This window comes from Clupea harengus, chromosome 22 (assembly GCF_900700415.2).
Source record: "Clupea harengus chromosome 22, Ch_v2.0.2, whole genome shotgun sequence".
NCBI classification, from domain to species: Eukaryota; Metazoa; Chordata; class Actinopteri; order Clupeiformes; family Clupeidae; genus Clupea; species Clupea harengus.
The window spans coordinates 19,383,844-19,405,743 of NC_045173.1; the positions used below are offsets into that span (position 1 = coordinate 19,383,844).

The window sequence follows — 21,900 nt, forward strand, 5'->3', positions numbered from 1 at the left end:
ATAGTCAATTTGTTTACTACTATTGTAGTTTCGGATGAAATAATGATGCTGAATTACTGTTGGAGTGGCTACTGATAAGGTGGCCCAATGATTCATTAAGGAAATTCTGTTTGCTATATTGTGTGCTAAACCTATTTCTGTGATGTATAATAGGCCTACCTGATAAAGCTTGTGTATTATATAGTCCAGGGCAATGGTTCCCAAATGGTGTGCCGTGAGGCAAGGCCAGGTGTGCCGTGGGATTTTGTGACGGCCATACAAATTTTGCAATAAAATATCAGAATTGATGGCTTAGCGCCAGATAAGATTTGTAACAAAATATCAGCCTTCGTGGCACATACAGCGTACAAGTTAATGAACTTGGTGGCGCGTTCGAACAGCTCTCGCGCAAAGAATGTTACCTTAGAATGTCCTGTCAAACAACAACAACGGCTTGCGGTTAGCTAGTTTTGCTCAAACGTCATAAAGACAGAAAATGGATCGCTTTATTGTGAGGAGCAAACCACAGATAGTCAGCGTAGAAGAACCACCTAAAGAGAAAAAAAGAAAAACTGTCAGTAGACAGTATCACGAAAGCTACCTGTCTTATGGCTTCAGCTGGACCGGGGATGTCAACTGCCCCCATCCCGAGTGTGTCATCTGTTGGGAGAAGTTGGCTAATGCTAACATGGTAACTGAAGAGGCACTTGGAAACCAAACATCCCTTTCATGTTGAGAGAAACTTGGCCTTCTTTAAAAGAGCAAGGGATCTGAACCAGACCACCGTTTGTTGGACTGTGTTAAAGCGTCTGATAAGGCTATGGAGGCAAGTTATATGCTAGCGGAGCTTATTGCAAAGCAGAAAAAACCACACACAATAGCGGAGACACTCATCCTCCCCGCTTTAAAAAAAATTGCAGGTGTCATGCTGGGTCCAGATGCCGCAAATGTCTTATCAAAAGTGCCTTCGTCAGATAATACGGTTAAAAGAAGGATCGACGACATGTCAGATGACATAGAACAACAGTTGACGGAGAAACTTCAGGTCACCGGCACATTTTCTCTACAGGTGGACGAGTCAACTGACATAAGTGGGGCTGCCCAACTTCTGGCAAACGTCAGATATGTTGACGGTAATTCAATCAAAGAGACTTTTTTCTTCTGTAAAGAAATGGAAAGCCACACAACAGGGGAAGAAATATTCAGGGTAACTAATGACTATTTAAAAGAGAAAAGTCTGACATGGGATATGTGCGTCAGTCTTTGTACAGATGGTGCGGCATGCATGACGGGGAGAGTGAGAGGTTTTATTGCCAAGGTGAAAGCACAAAAGCAAAATATTGTGACAAACCACTGTATTTTACATCGAGAGGCATTAGTTGCCAAAACCATGCCCCCGGAGTTGGCTGAGGTGTTGGATCAATCTGTGCAGGTGGTGAATTACATCAAATCAAGGCCCCTTAAGTCTCGCCTATTCTCCCAACTGTGCGCTGAGATGGGAGCTGACCACCAAAGCCTACTCCTCCACACAGAGGTACGTTGGCTGTCACGGGGGAAAGTCCTGTCTCGTCTGTATGAGCTGCGAGAAGAGGTTTTGGAGTTTTCGATTGAACACCCTGTCCCACATAAGGACAAGCTCGCGGATCAGAGGTGGTGCACCAAGCTGGCTTACCTTGCAGATATATTTGGGCATCTCAACGAGTTAAACGCCAAGCTTCAGGGCAGGAATGAGAATATCCTATCGTCCACAGACAAGATTCGGGGGTTTATGGGCAAGCTTATCCTGTGGCAGGAGGCTTTGGAACAGGGCTCCATGGAGATGTTCCCACTGGCATCAGCCGCGCCACAGGCAGCTAGGGAGCGCGCTTTATTTGCGGAACACCTTCAGATATTAAAAGACAGGTTTGAGCGCTACTTTCCACATGTGGCCGACATCGAGGACTTTGACTGGATTCGAGAACCATTCAATCAGGAATCCTCAACAGAAAAGCTCATTTTGAGGGAGAGAGAGGAATGTGCAGAGCTCCGTATGGACCGCACAATGAAACTCAAATTTAGTGAGCTCCCACTGGATGAGTTTTGGTTGGCTTCGGCATCAGAGTACCCAACCATCTCCAGCCACACGATTAAACAGCTACTTCTTTTCCCCACTACCTACCTATGTGAGTTAGCATTCTCTACTCTAGTTTACATGAAGAGCAACAGGAGGTCACGCCTCTCCGTTGAACAGGACTTGCGAGTGGCCCTCTCTTCAGTACCACCAAGAATAAAAAAAATCTGCGAGCAACGACAGGCACATGTTTCTCACTAGCTTGTAAGTAGGCAAAATAGCAAATATTAAATAGCAAATGTACAATATAAAATGTTTAAATGCTGATTCAAATATAAATTAGTAGTCATTTTACAAACTTTCAAATTAATTCTTGAATTATTTTGTCAATAAATATTTTATGAGTAATATAGTTTTTTGTCAAATTGTATTTGGCATTAGTTGTTAAAAAAGGCCATAGTAAGTACTTGTTAAGTTGCCCAGTTAAGGCATGTGTATTTAAATGACCATATATCGAAATCACGTTGGTCACATGACTCCCCTCCGCACGTTACAATTGTTTTTGGTTTGCTTTACGGCACATTCGGATGGAGTGGCAGCTTGCTCCGGGAACTTTTGCACTTTCTTGTACTTGGTTGTCTTTAAAGGTTTTTATAGTGTGGTACCCTTGTATATAGGTCACTTCAGTCATACGTGGAAGCCACGTTGTATGCCAAGTGAAACACTGTCATTGTTGGCCTCACGAGGGCTAGTTCCCTGTATAATTTATTATTCAAATGGTACTACAGAGTTATGTATTAATGTATATTTTCTGTTTGTGCTTTACCACATACACCCACCTACACCTCAATGCATTAACTGTTTTTTACAAGTATTTAATACAAAGAGTTATGATTCAACTGGATATCCAAGTCTCCCTTTTTTTCTTCATTCTAATCCGATGACCCTCAGTGATTGCAGTGATTGATTTTTTAAACACAGAATCTAATTTATGTGGTAAGACAACATACCCTATAAGGTACGTTTTTTTTTTTATTCCAGAACTTTAAGTATTTCTCCTGTTTAAATCATGTGCAGAAATGATTTGGTTGATGAGTCAATAACAAAGCAATACATGTGACAAATTAGGACTAATGAATTTCCTAGTTACGAGCACCATGCTTGAAAATGTATGCCTGCAGTGTACAGTCTTCCATTTGCTGTTCAGTGAGCGCAAGCACCTACTTCAAAAGTCACAATGGGTTGCTTTATGTGAAAGCAACTGTCTATTAACATGAAATTACACTTTTAAAGCAACTTCACTGATACTACCCAATGCTCCTCGAAACATTAACATGTCTCATATATGAACTAACAAATTGTGAAACAATAACAACACCTTCATGATATCCAAAAATTCATTAGCTACACTCATGCTCTTATCAACTCTGCCCACTGGTATTGTAGCTCTAACATCTTTCTGCTGGACCTGACTTTGGGGTCACTTTCTTTCAATCCGATCACTTCTTTCAGCATCCGAGTCATCTTGCCACTACAGTTGGGAGCAGGGAGCCAAAAACGCTATGGGCCGTGCCTCAACAGCACCTGGGCTCACGGTTCCGCCTCAGAGCCTAAAACTGCTTAGGCTGTCCTTTTCCACTCTGCTTCGATTAGTCAGGCACAGGGGGGAAAAATAATATTTGGTTCAGGTGATGAATGGGAATCATCGGATGGGCATAAATATTCTTCAGCAGGTCATTTTTTTCCCCCTCTCCCCCTGGTCCACAGCAACACCCCATGCTTCCTTGAACACCCCACCCCCATACCCTCCATGCCAAATGCTCTGCGAGACGCAGCCAAGAAGGGCTCACAAATATATTAAAGGGGTTGGAAACTGTAGCTGGAAATACTGCATCTCTCAGCGCCTTGGGGTCACCACAAACATTCATGTTGGGAGGGGTGGAGGGATTGATATATAAGCAAAGTAACTAAGCAAAATGCTGCTTCACCGCTTTGCCTGATTTCACCTCAATAAGATCATACTGTGAGTTGGTGCGTAGGTCACATCGACCACATTTGTCTTGCGCTTGGGAGCACAAGTGTTCACGGGAGTGCACACACCTGCACACAAACACAGGCAGGTAAACAGAAAGAGGTGTGTGTACATGTTTCTGAATGAGATGGGAGCAATCTAAAGTCCTGATTTACCATGACTGTGAAAAAGGAGAGAAGTCTGCCCACAGTCAGTTTCGCCTATCATATTTTTTTTTCTCTGACGTCTAGCACTACATGTGTGTGGCAGTTTTCTCAATAGTGACACAATAGTAAATTGCCTAGTCCTACACACTACCCACATTAGTATTATGGCCATAGGCAAATGCCAAGTCGTTGTGGCAAACACCAAACTAGCCCCACTAGGCTTACTTACTGTCACTGAGAATAAGTTACCTAAACCACTGGGCAACTATGCAATATCGAAATTCTAAAACCAATTTTAATGGTGACATAACCTCAGAATTAAGACAAGACAACATGGCTTTGAAAAAATAACACCAACTCCGTTCAAAATGTACATTAAAGCAGATTTTTCTTATCTGTCTGGACGCGTTGTGCTACTATTACAGCCCTGTAGGGTATTCTTATTCTAAAGGTAGCCGACTACACGGCTTGGTGGTGTGAACGAATCCTATTAATATAAGGCTATGCAGCAAAATAATACAAATATACTGATTAAATATGAAATAAAGACATGAAAAACACCGGTACACTAGTAATGAAGACGTTTACGGCAAATGTTAGATATGTATATAAGGCCTCATTTGGTGGTAGCTAGCCTATTTGACCATAGACTCGCACTATAGGCTTAGTCTGCTTTGCTAAAGCTACAAGGTAGTTTTGGGAGGGGGAACAGGACAACGCCGTCTGTACTTCTACCATCAAACCATCATTAGTCTGAAATTACTAGCGTTATCATAAACCCTATTGACACAATGAAGTACATGTTTGCTATCAGGTTGTGAGCAACGGTAACGTTAACGTTAGTCTCTTTAGCATCATCATGCAAGCAGGTTAGTATTGATGAGGTAGCGCTGCCGTCGGTGCGCTTTCTCCAGCATACTTAATCTTTTTCGAGATATTTTTTACAGAAGTGTCATACGATTAGAGGTACCTCTTTCTTCTTTTGACCACCTCCCGACTGCAGACATAGCAGCAGGACCAACAACACAGATGCTACCGGCAGGTTGAAGGAAGATGCAGTTGCAGTGGCCGCCATGTTGGAAGATGCTCTAGCACCAACAACCCCCAGCAACTGTGATTGGTTGCTGCTATCGCCAATCAGAGGACGTGTAGAAATTGGCTCTTAGGAATTGTAGTTTTAACTAATGAGCCAACAAATAAACAGTCTGTCTTATTTTCAACAGACATAACCAGAAAAGAAACGCAACTGCATATTAATTACAGAGTCAGTTATAGGCCAGTTAAAATGTCAGTTACAGACTAAAGAGTTGAGCACTAAATACAACAGTGAATGAAGTGTAGCCTACCTATGGGCTGCAGTTTCCACTGCAGCACCAACCATGGCCGATGGAGGGCCATCTTAAAAAAAAGCTCATAGTTTAGAATGAAAGATCTCAATCAAAGTAATTAAAAAAAAAAAAATTGTAAGCACAAATAGTTCTTAAGGTTAATAAAGTCATACTTGTAAAATAGTGAGCCTTTCCAATTTTAACAGACCTCATCAACAAAAATGAGTTTATTTCTAAGCAGGCACGTTTCATTTCCTGTGCTCACTGTTGTGACTTGCTCTGTCAATTATAATATGTTTGTAATCAGATGCTGAGACGTGTATTAGAGGTAATGTTCCGTGAAGAGCCATACACGTATGAGACCCTGTTTGAATATTTATGCCACGCAAGAAAACCCACATCCAACATATCAAAATGATAAGGGTGTCTGCATACATCACAGTGATGGTATCCAACATTGTATACACATCTCTATTTGGTCATTTTTCTCTATAAAGGAACAGGTTCACTCCAGGTTCCCTCCAGGTTCCCTCAACTTTAGTCAGTGCCTACTAAAATATGTCCAGGTACATATTCCATTGCATAAGCCTTTGAATAGGCTACGTTCCAAATCACCTATCAACAATTAATAGAATCATTATCAGCAAGGGCTAGGGTACTAAATCTATCAGGGCTATATCAAGAGACTGGAATCCTATGCATTTAAATGAATAATTAAATGAATAAACTAAAATAATGCATTGATCTTAATTCACTTATTCACTTGCATTCATATAAATATAAAAATGTTTGTAATTATTGTTAACCAACATCTATCATCCCTGACCTGATCATTTTGGGACAACTTTTTATGTTCATGCTCAGGCTGGGCCCACTGTGTCCACAGTGAGTCGTGAGGAAAGAAAATGGGAGGCAGGAGGGGATATGAGGCATGAGAAGAGCAAGAAGTGGAAATAGAGTAGAGTTTCGAGACAGGTGAGGAGTGGAGGATTTGAGACAGGAGAGGAGTGGAGGATATGAGACAGGAGAGGAGTGGAGTTTAGAGGCAGGTGAGGAGTGGAGGATATGAGACAGGTGAGGAGTGGAGGATGTGAGACAGGTGAGGATGTGAGACAGGTGAGGAGTGGAGTTTAGAGGCAGGTGATGAGTGGAGTTTAGAGGCAGGTGAGGACTGGAGTTTAGAGGCAGGTGATGAGTGGAGGATATGAGACAGGTGAGGAGTGGAGGATGTGAGACAGGTGAGGAGTGGAGGATATGAGACAGGTGAGGAGTGGAGGATGTGAGACAGGTGAGGAGTGGAGGATATGAGACAGGTGAGGACTGGAGTTTAGAGGCAGGTGATGAGTGGAGTTTAGAGGCAGGTGATGAGTGGAGTTTAGAGGCAGGTGAGGAGTGGAGGATATGAGACAGGTGAGGAGTGGAGTTTAGAGGCAGGTGAGGAGTGGAGGATATGAGACAGGAGAGGAGTGGTTTAGAGGCAGGTGATGAGTGGAGTTTAGAGACAGGTGAGGAGTGGAGGATATGAGACAGGTGATGAGTGGAGTTTAGAGAAAGGTGATGAGTGGAGTTTAGAGACAGGAGAGGAGTGGAGAATATGAGACAGGTGAGGAGTGGAGGATGTGAGACAGGTGAGGAGTGGAGGATGTGAGACAGGTGAGGAGTGGAGTTTAGAGACAGGAGAGGAGTGGAGGATATGAGACAGGTGAGGAGTGGAGTTTAGAGACAGGAGAGGAGTGGAGTTTAGAGGCAGGTGAGGAGTAGAGTTTAGAGACAGGTGAGGAGTGGAGGATATGAGACAGGTGAGGAGTGGAGGATGTGAGACAGGTGAGGAGTGGAGGATATGAGACAGGAGAGGAGTGGAGGATATGAGACAGGTGAGGAGTGGAGTTTAGAGACAGGAGAGGAGTGGAGTTTAGAGGCAGGTGAGGAGTAGAGTTTAGAGACAGGTGAGGAGTGGAGGATATGAGACAGGTGAGGAGTGGAGGATGTGAGACAGGTGAGGAGTGGAGGATATGAGACAGGTGAGGAGTGGAGTTTAGAGGCAGGTGATGAGTGGAGTTTAGAGGCAGGAGAGGGGTGGAGGATATGAGACAGGTGAGGAGTGGAGGATATGAGACAGGTGAGGAGTGGAGGATATGAGACAGGTGAGGAGAGAGGAAATTAGATGGAATCAGGAGTTAATATAATTACATCAGCACCCGTGCCTCCCCTCGCCGAACATAACAGTACATCAACTCCACCCAACAATCCACCCCCTCCCCCACACCCCGGGCTGGTCCTAATGGACAAGTCCAGGGCGTATTGAGTGTATAATGACGACACTCAAACGCGCGTGCACACACACGGAGAGAGCGCAAAAAGTGTGTCCTTGCATAGCCCCCACCTCCTTCCTCCCTCCCTCCCTCCCTCTCTCTCTCTCTCTCTGTGCTTGTGTGCTATCCACAGGCAGCCAACGAGGCCGGCTGTTAAAACTGTCACGCTGTCGCTCCACCAGCCTTTACAGCGGGCAGTTATCTTGCATCCCAGACAGGGAGCTGACGTCACTGAGACTGGAAGACTGTACCCGATCGAGGTCAGGTGCTCTTAAAGACAACAGCAGTCGATAATTTAATACTTGGTATCGGAGCTTTACAAACAACAGCTGGGGAAACTTGGGTTAGCATCATAACAATTCTGACCCGTTTACTGTTTATTTTAAATCTAACAGGCTGAAAACAAATGTTTATTTTTCTCTTTATGAAAAAATGTCTTGTCTATCTAAAATAGTTCTTAAATAAAGTTTTAAAATTACAAGCCATGGCTGGTCTTATCAGTTGTCCGAACACAATTAGACCCCTGACTGAATTTTGTAATTAGAGAATAAGAGTAGCCTATTCACATAGCCTACACAGAGTATTAAAATGTAAAGAGCACTGCGGACCAATAGTGTGACGTTTAAACAATGATGGGACATCCCCATAAGTTCATGACTTTTTGAATTTGAGTGATGAACCATAATTCTCATTTCGGAAGTCACAGGACCGAGAGGACAGTCACCTGGTGGCGAAGCGTCGTAAAACACGAAAGTCACTGCGCCGCCAAAGAGAGAGAGAGAGAGGGAGCGAGAGACAGAGAGAGAGAGGGAGAGAAAGAGAAAGAGAGAGAGAGAAAAGTCCACCCTTCGCTCTCAACTCACTCCCAGCACCCTGCTACACGAGAGAGGAAGAGCTTCCCTCTCGCTCCCCCCCACCGCTCTGGCACTGAACAGCGGCTGAATTCAGATGTGCAAGGTGTTTGTTTTTTGGTTTGATCCAGAAGAGCAGAACCAGATTCCCTCTGTCCCGATATAGCAGCTCACGGGATTACAGCAGGTGCCGCTTTCTTTTCGCGCACTGCTCTCTTCGAATCGAACACAGTTTCTTCAGATTTGCCGCATGAGGATGTTCAAGGAACTGACTTACAGGGGTTGCACCAATTGTGTCAGGCTCTCGCTACGAGACAACACGGACTCTGACTCCTGGAATTAGCCATCTTTTGGAAGAATTCAGAAGAAAGAGCATCGTCCCCGGGTGGTTCAACCGTCACTCTGCCGCTAACTGTTCAGAATTGTCAACGGGTCCGCTGATATCGAATCGCTCCGTTAGAAAACCGAGGAGTCGTGATCAGTGGGAATGAGATTTAGGAAATCTGCTGCGGGTTGGAGGACTGGGCTGAGTTTCGGTCGGGAACTACAGGTCTAGATTTCACAACTTTGCATAGACTTCATCTTTCTATATGGACCGATCAGCATCTTTGGATATTGAAGCGCTGAAGGTAAGTGCCTCTGTTTCGGTTTCCTTTTTGGGGAGCAACATTAGACACTCCAGTCACTGTATGCGCGGACTCTGTCGGGCTCGCCACTAGTTAGGCAACCCCAGTGCGGTTTGTGTATTGTAAGAATATGTGCGTGGTGTGCATTTCAATATCCTGCGTTAAAGTTGCAGTTCTAATATCCCTGTGTTGAAGCTGTCCGCTTGCTCCATTTTGGCTTCCATTTAATCGTCTCCTAATATCAGGCTCTTAATCGCTCACGGGGGTATGGACGAAGAATCCATCAAGAACGTGTTACCTTGTTTTGTCTCATGATATTGAATGCTTCTGAATCTGACGATATGTGTACCTTATCTCGTCCCCCCATATCACCTTAATTCGTCCCCCTTTATCATCTCGTCCGTTAGTTTAGGTTACATCAGAGTGCGAAACAATATTTTAAAGAGCCCTGTAAACCTCCCATAGGGTCTGAATAATGCCATATCAATAACCAGACTATTGATTTCTGGGCTGTGCGCGTTGTCCCTCACAAGCGTCATCTTGTTATATTAAGGTGGGAGGGGGTGCACAATTGGAGAGAGACATTTTTACAAGATGTTCTATTTCGGATGTCGACATCAAGGACGAGGAAAGAGTGCATCTGCTGCCTAAGTTGAAGTGGTGCAACTGAGAGCACAGCAGCGGAGCACCGGTGCCTTGGAACCGCGCAAGGATATCACTACCCGAGCTATCAGCAGCGACCCGCCGGCTTGTACTGGCTTGTGCTTCACTCATTTAACGGTCCTTTTGATCACTCCGTGAAATGTTACCAAGCAGCTTCGCACGCTGAATTCCAATCTGGGTTCGATCGAGTGTCATAGGTCCTTTCTTTAACTGCCCGCATTGAAATGGCGCTCAGTGGTCAGCATAGATTGCCGGTATGACTGGAGCATTTGCTGATATGTTCGGTATAACTCAGAGTTAACAGTGTAATTTGCCCCACTTGAAATGTCTTCGTGATAACAAACACATCGGTGTTTGCATCACATACATGCCTAGAGACCCTTCTGTTTTGTTGTAGTTTTTGCATATCATAACTGGGTGGGGGGTGACTGGATGTTTACAAATATACTTCATCCACGCCAAAACAAAGGTATCCATAGAGGCAGCAGGCGGATTTTTGGTGAACAGTTCTATATGAACGCTCAACACATTCTCGCGTGGGCACGCATGCACACGCGTTCATACACTTTGCGTGCGCGCCTCGCCCGCACACACACACAGGCTCGCACATATTCACGGCCCACTTGTTAATTCAGTTTTAAGGTGTAATGACGCTATAATTATATTATGTAAGATATTAAACAACAACTATAGCCGAAACCTTCCGGGTTTTTCGATGTTATGCCGTAGCCTATTATTCAGTTGACAGGGCTCTGTTGCTTAAACACATCAAAACACACCTTGGTTCTTGGAGTGAATGAAATGTCACCATTTACTTCTACACCTGTCATTTCAATCAGACAGTTTATGATAGAAAAGATAACATATTCGTGTTTGTGTGAAGAAGGAATAAGACCCCCAACTAAACATTTTTGGGTTGTGCAGTCGGTAGCAAGCTTGCAAGCAAGCTAAATGAAGTAGTAGAAACGTCAGGAAAGTAAATAACTTTGTGTTGACATTCAAAATGCTGCTGAAAAAAAAGTTTGTCATTCCTTTAGGAGGATTAGGCCTGCTTGTTACCTGCCCTTGTGCGCCAAGGTAATCCTACTGTTAGATAGTGTTATGAAAGCTGGGGGGAGCATCACATTCACTGAAAGCAAGCAGCAGTGAAAAACAGCCTTCGGTGGATTCCTAACACCAGCAGAGTGCTATTAGCAGAGGGAGATTTCCTTAGTTCTTAAGTCACTAAGAATTTGTCATACATCTGAAGGAATGTTGAGGCTTTTTGTGAGTAGTACGTTTGTTAATAGGTCTGCAAAGTTGGAAGCAGTTCACATCAACGTATAGTTCTCTCTCTACAAGGACTCAGTGTCTGTGGCCATTGTCCACTGCTATGTAATCTGCTAATGGCTCCATTTGGAATATCACATGGCTCCTCTATTTGAGATAAAGGCATGCACACTTTCTGTGTCCTGTAGGAATACAGACATTAATCTTCTGTTTGAATTCTGGTATTCTCAGTTCTGTTGTACAGCTATACAGAACATTTTGGAATCGTTTAAGAAGGAAAGCAGTCCGCAGAACACTCTAAAAAAAAGCATATTGTTTACAATACTGTAAATATATTTACTGGTATTATTACTTATTCTGAGGTCGAACTCTTCCAGTATCCCTAGAGGTCTTTGTATGGCCCTTTGTGGTCTGTATGGCTCTGAGAAAGGATCTGTTAGGGCCTGTATATAGATGGGGCTGTGCTGGCCCTCTGTGGTCTGTATGGCTCTGAGAAAGGATCTGTTAGGGCCTGTATATAGATGGGGCTGTGCTGGCTCTGCTGCTGGTGGCTGGTGTCAAACTGCTGCCATGCAGTTTGATAGGGTAGCCAAGGGGCAGCGGGGAAACAAGCCCAGTACCCAGTGTGTGAGATTGCCAAAAAAAAAAAATAGTTGATGTTACTGCCGAAGTACTTGCAAATATCTGAGGGCAAAATGTACAACAATACACTGGCTTGGCAAACCCTGAGAGTACGGATTGGCCCAACTATGTGTAAACAACACACATAAAGGGTTAGTAGGCTACTGTTTAGAGTATATTTGTCCAAGTCAGTTGAACAGAGAGCGTAAATGTCAGTCAGCCGGCCTTAGCCAACACAAAATATGCAAATAGACAGAGGTCCTACTGCTTCCACCATTGTGACTGATCGAGACAGGCAACTGTTGCCACACCCCTGAAACCACCTAATTGAACACAATTAGTCTACCTTCTCACTTCCAAGTGTTCAATTGGACTTAAATTCAGTAGGAAAAGTAAAGTAGGAACTTAACAACAAACTGTACAATGCCCATGACATACTAAAGCATGTATGTATATACCTTGCATAGCCTTGACTGCATGCATGCCTTGAGTGAAAGTTGTCCTGATAAGATGAATGTGCAACTGAAATATGTGAGGTGCTTACCACTGTCACACTTTTGTAATCCAGCGGCAAACGCTGAGTCAGACAAGGGTCTGGGGATTTAGCCTTCGGATGATGGACAGCAGGTCCTGCTCCTCTTGATCCAATGAAGCCTTTCCATGAGGAGGTGTGAGCCTCTGCCAAACGCTCTCCACTCTTCCATCCATTTTACACTTAATTAACTCTGCCAGACAAAAAGGGCACAGCGATTACTGTGCAGCAGTCGCCATTGCCGGATCAAATGATTAATATATATTTGCTGAGAAAGGAAGTCTGAGAACATGTTGAACATTCCCCTCTTATTGCCTTCAACATGTAGGCTACATGCGCCCCTGAGCGTAGCTAATTGCCATGATGATTACGTTCAGTTGTTACAGCAGGAACGTGCCGGAAAAGTTAAATTTCACAGATGAGAAAGAAAAGAAGGCCCTTGATTAGCTGATAGATCTCTTCCTAATGAACTCTGTGGTGCTGAAGTGAGCTGTGAGTTGGACATGAGACTCGCAATAAGTACTGTTCATTTTCTTCGTAATTCCCTGTAACAACCTTTCTCTCTTATTGCAGGGATGAAAATGAGGCCAGACGTAATTGCTGTTTAATTTGTTCCATAATCATTCTATTACTGTATTAGTGCTGGCATCACAATTGCAATCGTGCTTGAAGCTGGGTTTAATTGTGAGCATTGTTTCTGATGTGGGTGGCCATGGAAACCGCAGTGCTGTTGGCAGACCAGTGTCTGTTGAGGTTAGCATTTTGACATGGAATCGACAAACCTTCACATCACTGCCCTCTCATGCATCAGTCCCCACCTTTTATAGGGTTTGTGCTTTGTCAAGTGTCTCTGTCTGTTGGAATAAAGACAAGTTTCAGCCTCTGGCTACTTTAAAGATTTTATGTACACAGCCCCCCCCCCCCCCCCCCTCCACACACACACACACACACACACACACACACACACACACACACACACACACACACACACACACACACACACTCACACACACACACACACACCACCAATCAACACAGTTATCACAGGTTGATGGTTTAATCCAGCGGCTGGTCAGTCAACATGTGTCCTGCAGGGGGGACTTAAGCAATGGCGTGTCAACTCATAGCACAGTGGAAGCGCATGAACAGCCTGTGTGTCTGTGTCTGTGTCTGTGTCTGTGTGCAGCTCTGTCTCTCCCAGATAGCAGCTGACCCTGGCTTTCCCCTGATCTGTGCCAGATCTGTTTTAGAATTAGCTGCTGCTGTTGCTGCTGGCTGGGGCTGCCTCCACCACAAGGCCCCCACTGCCGGCACTGTGGCTCGGTGCTGACGATTTAATACCATTCAATTCTGTCTGTGGTCCAGGAGCATGTGGGAGCTGCCCACACAAGGACAGGCCTGTCATTCCATCATGAGACAAATGGTGCGAGAGTGGCATCGGGAGCCTCTGTCAGCAGAGTGTGAAAATCAGGAGCGTGGCGGTGCGCTAATGACGGACGACGGTGGCAGGTCATCAGAGAGGTGTGGGGGCGGATGGTTGCCTGGGTGGGCTGCATGCTTTATTAGTGTGATTGCTCAATCATGCGATCGCTCTTCTTAAGTTTTATCTTTATTACCTTTGTTCCAACGTTTTTTTTTTTTTGCGCCACTTCTACTCTTAGTGCTTTTGAGATACCGGCACCACTCCAACTCTGACACATCCGTCCTGATCCCATGAAGTGCTCTTGTAAAAATGGTGGCACCCCCTGTTTGTTTTTCACCCCTCTTGTTCCCCATTGAAATGAATGGTGGAACATTCGCCTATTGTGATGTTTCTGGCTCTGCCTGCTGTACACTAGGTAGACTGATGGTGGCCTGCATAGCTGGCAAACAAAGATTATTAAGCGCAGAGCTGTGATCAGAGATTTACCGTGACATGTAGTGCACTGTTATGCTACACTATTGATGGTACAGTGGTTATCATTTCTGCCTCCTCAAGCAGTTGACCTGGGTTTGATGCCCAGCCAAAGTGAAATGCTTTTGTAAGTCAAAAGGACAAAAGGACTAATGCATCTGCTAAATACCTTACCTTTTAAACGGGACAGATTTTTTATATTTTATTTCAACCTCATCATTACGTTTACATATATGGCTATTTCAATTACTTCATATGTACTTTATATTACTTCATATGTGTTGTTGTCATCTGTCTGAACATGAGTCAACTCAACACCTCTCTATGTTGCTTCGCCATTTTTTGGGTCTCGCTGAAGGGCAGCTGTGAATCTTGACATGTTGCTTTCAGGTAACTGTTTCAGGTCACTCAACTCCAGATTTGAGATTACATTCAGCACATTTCTAAGAAAGTGGAGAAAACTGACAAATCTGTAGTCTCTCAATCTGTAGTCTTCTAATAAATCCTCTTTTCTAGACTTGGAGACATTGCCTTGTGGATTTCAAAGCAAGTAATCTAAGTATCATTGATATTCTTTACACTTAAAGCATGAAGGATGGGTAGAATTTGGAAGACTTTAGAAGAACACTTTAGTCTTTTAACACTTTAGACTTTAGAACTTAATGCACGGACAGATGATACAATTTTGTCTTGATCTGAATACATTATGTAGCTTATTGCACACAGTAAATAAAGACTGTCAATACATTTTGAATACTGTTTTTTTAATCCTGAAGCCTAGTGTGTGCTGTATGCTCATGTGTTAGGGCTGTGTACTCTGTCATTTGGGTTAGTGATCCTCTGCCGCTGCACTTTGCATCTTCTTGCGGAAATGCATCTCTTATTATTTTTGTTCTCTCTCTCTTTGTCTCCCCCCCTCCCTCTCTCTTTCTCTGTTGCTCTACCTCTTTCTCCTTCTTTTGCATCTGTCAGAAATTGTCAGAGCATAGCTGTAGTAGAAGCCCAAGATTAGTTTGGAGTTGGCTGCTGCATATAATAGGGTGGACCATCTTTTAACTTATCGTTTTATAATCTTCCTATTTTTGCATTGTGCCTGTTTTCCTTGTGTATTTTGACTGAAATAACCATAATACAAACCGGGATTGCCAGCTCCCTAAAGCTTTAGATTGCCAATTCACAGTAAGCACTGGAATTGTCCTTGTCCTGAAATCCAATTAGTGTCCATCCAGCTCCTGCATCAAATTCTCCCTTTCATTTAGTGCACTCTCTGGCCTCCTGTGAGTGAATTGGTCCAGCTTTCTCACTGATGTTCCATGTCAGGGCTGCATCTCTGTGAAGGGCACTGCACTTTTTAATGCTGATTAAATTTGTGTCTCAACTTTGTCTTGGTGTGCAGCTCTATGAAAGTGTTTGGATGTCTATATATATATATATATATATATATATATATGTGTGTGTGTGTGTGTGTGTGTGTGTGTGTGTGTGTGGGTGTATATGTGTGCATTTGTGTATGTTTGTGTTTTCCTCAAGTTCTGCTCATTTGGGATGTTTTTTAAGCGGACGTCTTGATGTGCCACAGTAGCTTTGATGTGTCTTTTGATCTTTTGTGCTGTTTGATGAAAGCCACGCTCTCCACACTAGTACTGGATGTCCAATGCAGGAATTTTCCATGGCACAAGAAAATGTTTAGATTTAGACACTGCTATGATTTTCAATTACTCTTCAAAAAATAACGGTAACTTTGTCAGGGGACACTTTGTCAGATTCAAGGCAGTTCGCATAAAAAATGTTTTGATGTGCCTATCTTTACAAACAATGCAAAGTCATGAAACAAAATAAAAACATCCATTTGTCTTTTAAGATGAAGTGTTTGTGGTTCCTCAGTGGCACAAAAAGCTAGGAGAGAGAGAGAGAGAGAGAGAGAGAGAGATGTTAATCAGACAAGGTAGAGAACATGTTTAATAAGTTGAATGATGATAAAATCATCTTTAAAATATATAAATAGGTATATGTCTCCCATGTACCCTGTCTACAAAGAAGAGCTATATTGTTTGAAGTCCAGAGGGTCCATTGTCCAGATGGACAGACAGCTGCCTCTGTCAGTCTAGTGTGGAGGTATGACTTTGAAGGTTATCTGCGAGCAGTCTTCAAGGGTACATGATATGATGGGTCTTACCTTCAGTGCTTTCTTCATAGGTGGTTGTACTGGTGTAGGAATAGATACTAGACTTTAGGCTTCCATCACGACTGTGTTTATGTTTCTACAAAGCTTGGTAGTTAAAGCCCCATTACGCGAGAATTGTTTTTTACTACTGAGCTTCCCCTAAAGTTGCAGAGTGTAGCTCACTTTTACACATCTGTTGTAAATACAAATTGTGCCTCGAGACCTCCTAACGAACAGTGTACCTGTGTATTTGTTGACAAGCTGTAGGATATGGAACCGGCAAAGACCACGGCAGAAGACAAAGAAGCTTGTCGACGTTGAAAGAAGAGTAAGATTACAAGATTTTACACAAATATGACTCTGCGTAGTTTTATTTATTGTGATATCAGAGATGAACGCTGACATAACCAAAGAATAATGAAACAAGAATTAAAAATTGAAATACTGAATGAAATACTGCTCACGTTTTCAGTCCATATACGTTGTTTTCTAAGCATTTGAATGTGAAGTATGTGTAATCTAATAAAATGTTGTTGGTGGCATGCTTAATGTACATTGGACTGTGTAATTTATTACAAGCTAGCTGAGTTAGTTTTTTTAAGGTTGCAAACTTCCAGGTCTTATTGGCGGGAGATTGACGAAGCCTGATCAATGACGTTAGATGAATTTATTTGAATGCTAGCCTGAGACAGGACTGAGGTCGATGACTTTGGGCATCTGGAAAAACTCTGCCATGATGTCCATACAGAGAATCTGCGCTTGCTTCCTCTTATAGCTAGCAGATGGGTCTAGTTGTTGTTGCATGAGGTGATGCCATTAAGCATTACCTAGTTCTCGTGATAGGTCTCGCTCCCTGTACGCACTTGCCAAAGGTTACATGCCAGGCAGTGGCACAGATGGCATTCTCCGTAAGTCAGTGTACCACCAAAATTATTTTGAAGCTGTTATTTTAAGGTCAAATTGTTACATAATGTTGCTTTAAGTTGATGGATGACGACAAACAGTCGTTCTCGTGGTAGCGTTTTGGATAAATGGAAACTTTTGGTGAGCACGAAACAGATTAGGGCACAGCACTCCTTTGGTACGTACACACACAGGATGAGAAAGATAAAAAAGGTTGATGGATGCCTTCCTCTGGGGTTACCTGAGGACCAGGCAGGCCCCTGCTGTTGTTCTCCATTCACAGCTGATGTGAGCTCGGGTGAGGGAATGATCAGCTCTCACTTCTCACCAAGCAAAACTCACTTACGGGACACTTAACTCGCCACCGAGGTGAGAGGATGTTGGATTCCTCTTAGTTGGGGGAAAAAGCAGAGAGTTATTTGCTGACAACATCTGAAGTATAATAGTTATTAAATGGCTTCATGTGGAGGGTAAATCTGAGAATAAATGTATTTGAGTCATTTTTGATTTTTTGTATTGATTAGTTTTTCTCTTGTGGCATGAAAGGTCCCTGTCTGTGGCTCGTTTGATGTATACCTTTGTGATATACATGGACACCAGAACACTTTTGCAATTCTGTTTGCCAGTGTTTCCTGGCTGCCTTTCATCTCTTGTTGATCCAGGCTGCTTCATCAATATTCTTTTCTGGAGCTCTCTACCTTTAGAACATCAGACTTTGTAGGCATCTTTTGAACCGGTTGTGATTTGGTGCAGTGACTTTACACCAACACCAACAGACTCATAAGCGCCAGCACGTAACTAGTAATCACCAATCAATCGTCAGTGCTGAGGGTAGGCATCTAGAATATTCCATGCTGTTCCATGGTTTACTCATCACAGCATCCAAAGAGACCAAAATAAAGGGACCAGATTTTAACCTCTATTTTTCACCATCCCTTCAGCCTTGAGTCTCCTTTGATATTTTAACTGGAATAGCTTGACAGTAGGGGTCTTCCCACAGTGGGAAATGCTGCAAACATGTGATAAATTTGCGCAGCTCAGCCTGTAGGGAGGTCACCGCAAGCGTATACATCATCTACTTGTCTTTGCCATAATTGTGTGCTCCTTGCAATGCTACACTAATTGATGATGGATACTTAGCGGCACATGTTTTGAGCGCTGCAGTGCACACTTGCCGAGCAAGCTTCTTGCCTCACAGTGTTTGCTCAACATTTCGGTGCCTTTTAAGAGAAACATTAAGAACACCAAGCAGTGTTATAGCACCGTAGTATCAGCATTAAGTAAGTAAGTAAGTATCCAAGTTTTTTTTAAACTGTGCTGAAGCATATCCCACTGCTTTGAGCTGCATGTGCAATTAGATATAGCATTAGGATAGTATATGGACCTGTTTGTTCATGCTTATGGGTTTTAAGATGTATTTTTTGAGTGATTGTACATGTGTATACTTTTCAAGTATATATTCATATATGCATTCATTTAAGTGTATTTTGGAGGTGTCCATGTGGGGGGCGACATGTGTGAACTGAGTGTATGTGTATATGTGTATATGTGTGTGTGTGTGTGTGTGTGTGTGTGTGTGTGTGTGTGTGTGTGTGTGTGTGTGTGTGTGTGTGTGTGTGTGTGTGTGTGTGTGTGTGTGTGATGGACTGCGAGTTAAGGAGCATCTGCTGTGGTTTGTCAGCACTGCTCTGATCCCAGCAGGCTGATCAGTCCACCAGGGTGTTGCCTTTGAAGATGTAGAGAGACAAGGGACAGGCCAGATACAGAGACTTCTGTTACTGACACATCCGTGTCCACTGTTGTCCTGACGACCACTTCCAGCTTTCTCCCATTGCAGTGCCGCCTCACTGTTGAGGAAAAGTGCTTGTTTGCTTTGTTTGTGTGTTCATGAGTGTGTTTCTTTGTGTACATGTGCATATGAGTGTGCTTCTGTGTGTTTTTGTTTGAGGTGTCGTTGTCTGTGAAAGAAAATGCCTACATTGTCTGTGCTACTTTAAGCTGCCAGCAGTGTGGTTGATGCGTGAGAGAGGTACCATAACAGAAGTTACAGAGTTACAGAGTAGAAGGAAAGAAATATTGAGAGAGAGAGAGAGAGCGAGAAGAAGAAGATGGAGTGCAGGTGTCATCCACTGCAGGTGAGAGTTTGCGAGAGAGTGAGAAAGAGAGAGAGAATTTGAAGTTCAGAGTGTCTCCAGGTGAGAGAGGGAGGGAAAGGAAAGGGGAAGATGGAGCGAGACAGGTAGACAGACAGAGAAAGAGTGAGAAAAAGGAATACTACAATGGGGATGACAAAGGAAGGAGAGACTCAAGAGGAGGAAAGAGAGAGCATGAAGGAGAGGCAGAAGGGAGGGGAAGTGGCCACATACCAAGCGTGTCTTCTCCCTGGAGGAAATGGGATGCAGGAAAACACAAGGCGGTGTGTCATCCCTGTTGCATGGAGACAGCTGCCGCCACAGCCTGTGTGTGTGTGTGTGTGTGTGTGTGTGTGTGTGTGTGTGTTTTGGTGTCTGTGTTCAGTGGGGGGGACCATTGGAATTGGAAAGAGGGGCTTGTGCAGCAGGCTCTTGGGAAGTGTGCCAGGGGAACCACCACACCTGAGGAAAGCAGTCTGTACACCATGGGAGAGCGACTGGAGAAGTCAGACTCACCACCCTGGCCAGAGAGAGGCCTGGTATAAACGGAGGGGGGGGGGGATCCCTGTGGCCAAGCCAAACCTCATCAGACCTCAAAGTCAAATGTTTATCAAACCAGAGAGTTAATGTCCCATTACAATGCAGAGATATTCCCAAGTTTGAACTAAGTAAGCAAGGAGTTGTCCCTTCACCATCTCCCCCAGCTTTTGTTCATGTTACATCCTCATATAGACACAGTGAGATGGAGAGGGATGGAGAGCGGGGGACAGAGAGGAAGAAGAATGAAAGGAGAAACAGGAAAGTGATTTCACGTTTAAGCTGAGTACATAGTCGTGTCTTAGGCCTCTTCCCCAGTGGTATCTCCGTCCTCCTGAAGATCTCTACTTAAGTGAATACTACTGCGAAGACTCAAAGCTGGGATTTATCTGTGATTCTAGACTTACTGCACTGCATTAGAGCCAGTTGATGAGGTATGGAGAGTAAATCTATTTCTCTTTAGAAATGGATTGAACTTTAGAGGAGAAATGGGGTTATTCAGCTCCCAGTGTGGCTGTTAGACTTTGGTAGAGCCATGATCTATGCCTTACCAGGGCAGACCAGGCAGATTGGCTGAGCTCACTTTTTCTCTTGGTCCTCATTAAGATTTTACTGATGGTATTCATGCCGCTCATAAAAAATGTCGTCTGACCACTGTAGCGAGACCGGTCGGTCGCCCTCTCTTTCTCTAGCTCCTGTGTCTCTCCCTTTAGATTTCTTTTATTTCTCAAACCAACTTTTGAATTTCAGTCATTATAATAGAGTATGAGTGGCATACAGATAATGACATCTATGCTGTCACTATTGTACATGTGGATTTGCACACACACGCACACGCACACACACACACACACACACACACACACACACACACACACACACACACACACACACACACACACACACACACACACACACACACACACACAGTCTCAACAAACAGTCATAAACCACCTAGAGCCTCCTGCCAAGGTCCTGTCTGTAGTGTTGAGCTCTGACTTTTTCCGGGCTGTGGATCAATGGCTGGATCAGCTCTGCTGCTGCCCACAGCACCCTCCCCAAGGGCCTCACGTCAGGCATTCACACAGCAAGCACTGCCATTGAAAGGGATTCACCCATCCCTGTCTTCAGCTCAGCTCAACTCAGCTCAGCTCAGCTCAACTCAGTTCAGTTCAGTTCAGTTCAGTTCAGTTCAGTTCAGTTCAATTCAGTTCAGTTCAGTTCAGTTCAGTTCAGTTCAGTTCAATTCAATTCAATTCAGTTCAGTTCAGTTCAGTTCAGTTCAGTTCAGTTCAATTCAATTCAATTCAATTCAATTCAGTTCAGTTCAGTTCAGTTCAGTTCAGTTCAGTTCAGTTCAGTTCAATTCAATTCAATTCAATTCAATTCAATTCAATTCAATTCAATTCAGCACCCCATCACCGCATCCAGAAAACAGAGCAATAAGGGTTTTAATGGTCTTGTCTCTCGCTCTCGCTCTTTCTCTGTAGTAATCCCACTGTGAGGAAAACCCCCAGAAAAGACAAAGAATGAAATGAGCAGTTAAGCACAGATGACAGCCACTGGTGGTTCACTTGTGACTGAGACTCCCTCAGTTTCTCCCTCTCACAGCATGTCCATGTCATGGTTGTCTGTGTCTATGGTAGACGTTCAGCATGGTGGCCTGGTCTCTGGCCTCCCCTTACAGCTACAGCCCCCACCCCCCCCCCCCACCCCCCCCCCCCCTGGATCTCTGGCAGCCCAGCCTGACTGCAGCTATTTCTGTTCCTGCGCTCAGTGCTGATCTGTCATGCCCATTCTCTGCTGAGGGATGAAGATGTTCCACCGAAATTCATTAGCCTGGGACCTTAGCTTTTTTTTA

The 21,900-nt window shown here is 43.9% G+C and overlaps 2 protein-coding genes across 3 annotated transcripts in view; one reads left to right on the forward strand and one right to left on the reverse strand.

Moving 5' to 3' along the window:
* tusc3 (tumor suppressor candidate 3) overlaps positions 1–5,358 on the reverse strand; it is a 64,365-nt gene extending 59,007 nt beyond the window's left edge. Inside the window, exon 1 of one of the 2 annotated variants that reach the window (XM_012835207.3) lies at positions 5,178–5,358. In XM_012835207.3, coding sequence (XP_012690661.1) covers positions 5,178–5,282 — 105 coding nt within the window. In that variant the 5' untranslated portion in view covers positions 5,283–5,358. The remainder of the gene's footprint in view (positions 1–5,177) is intronic. The other variant, XM_031559491.2, reaches the window with a different exon arrangement.
* Positions 5,359–8,702: 3,344 nt separating this feature from the next.
* LOC105907014 (zeta-sarcoglycan) overlaps positions 8,703–21,900 on the forward strand; it is a 209,646-nt gene continuing 196,448 nt past the window's right edge. The window contains exon 1 of the mRNA XM_031559259.2: positions 8,703–9,327. Within this exon, the coding sequence (XP_031415119.1) occupies positions 9,289–9,327 (39 nt within the window). The 5' untranslated portion in view covers positions 8,703–9,288. The remainder of the gene's footprint in view (positions 9,328–21,900) is intronic.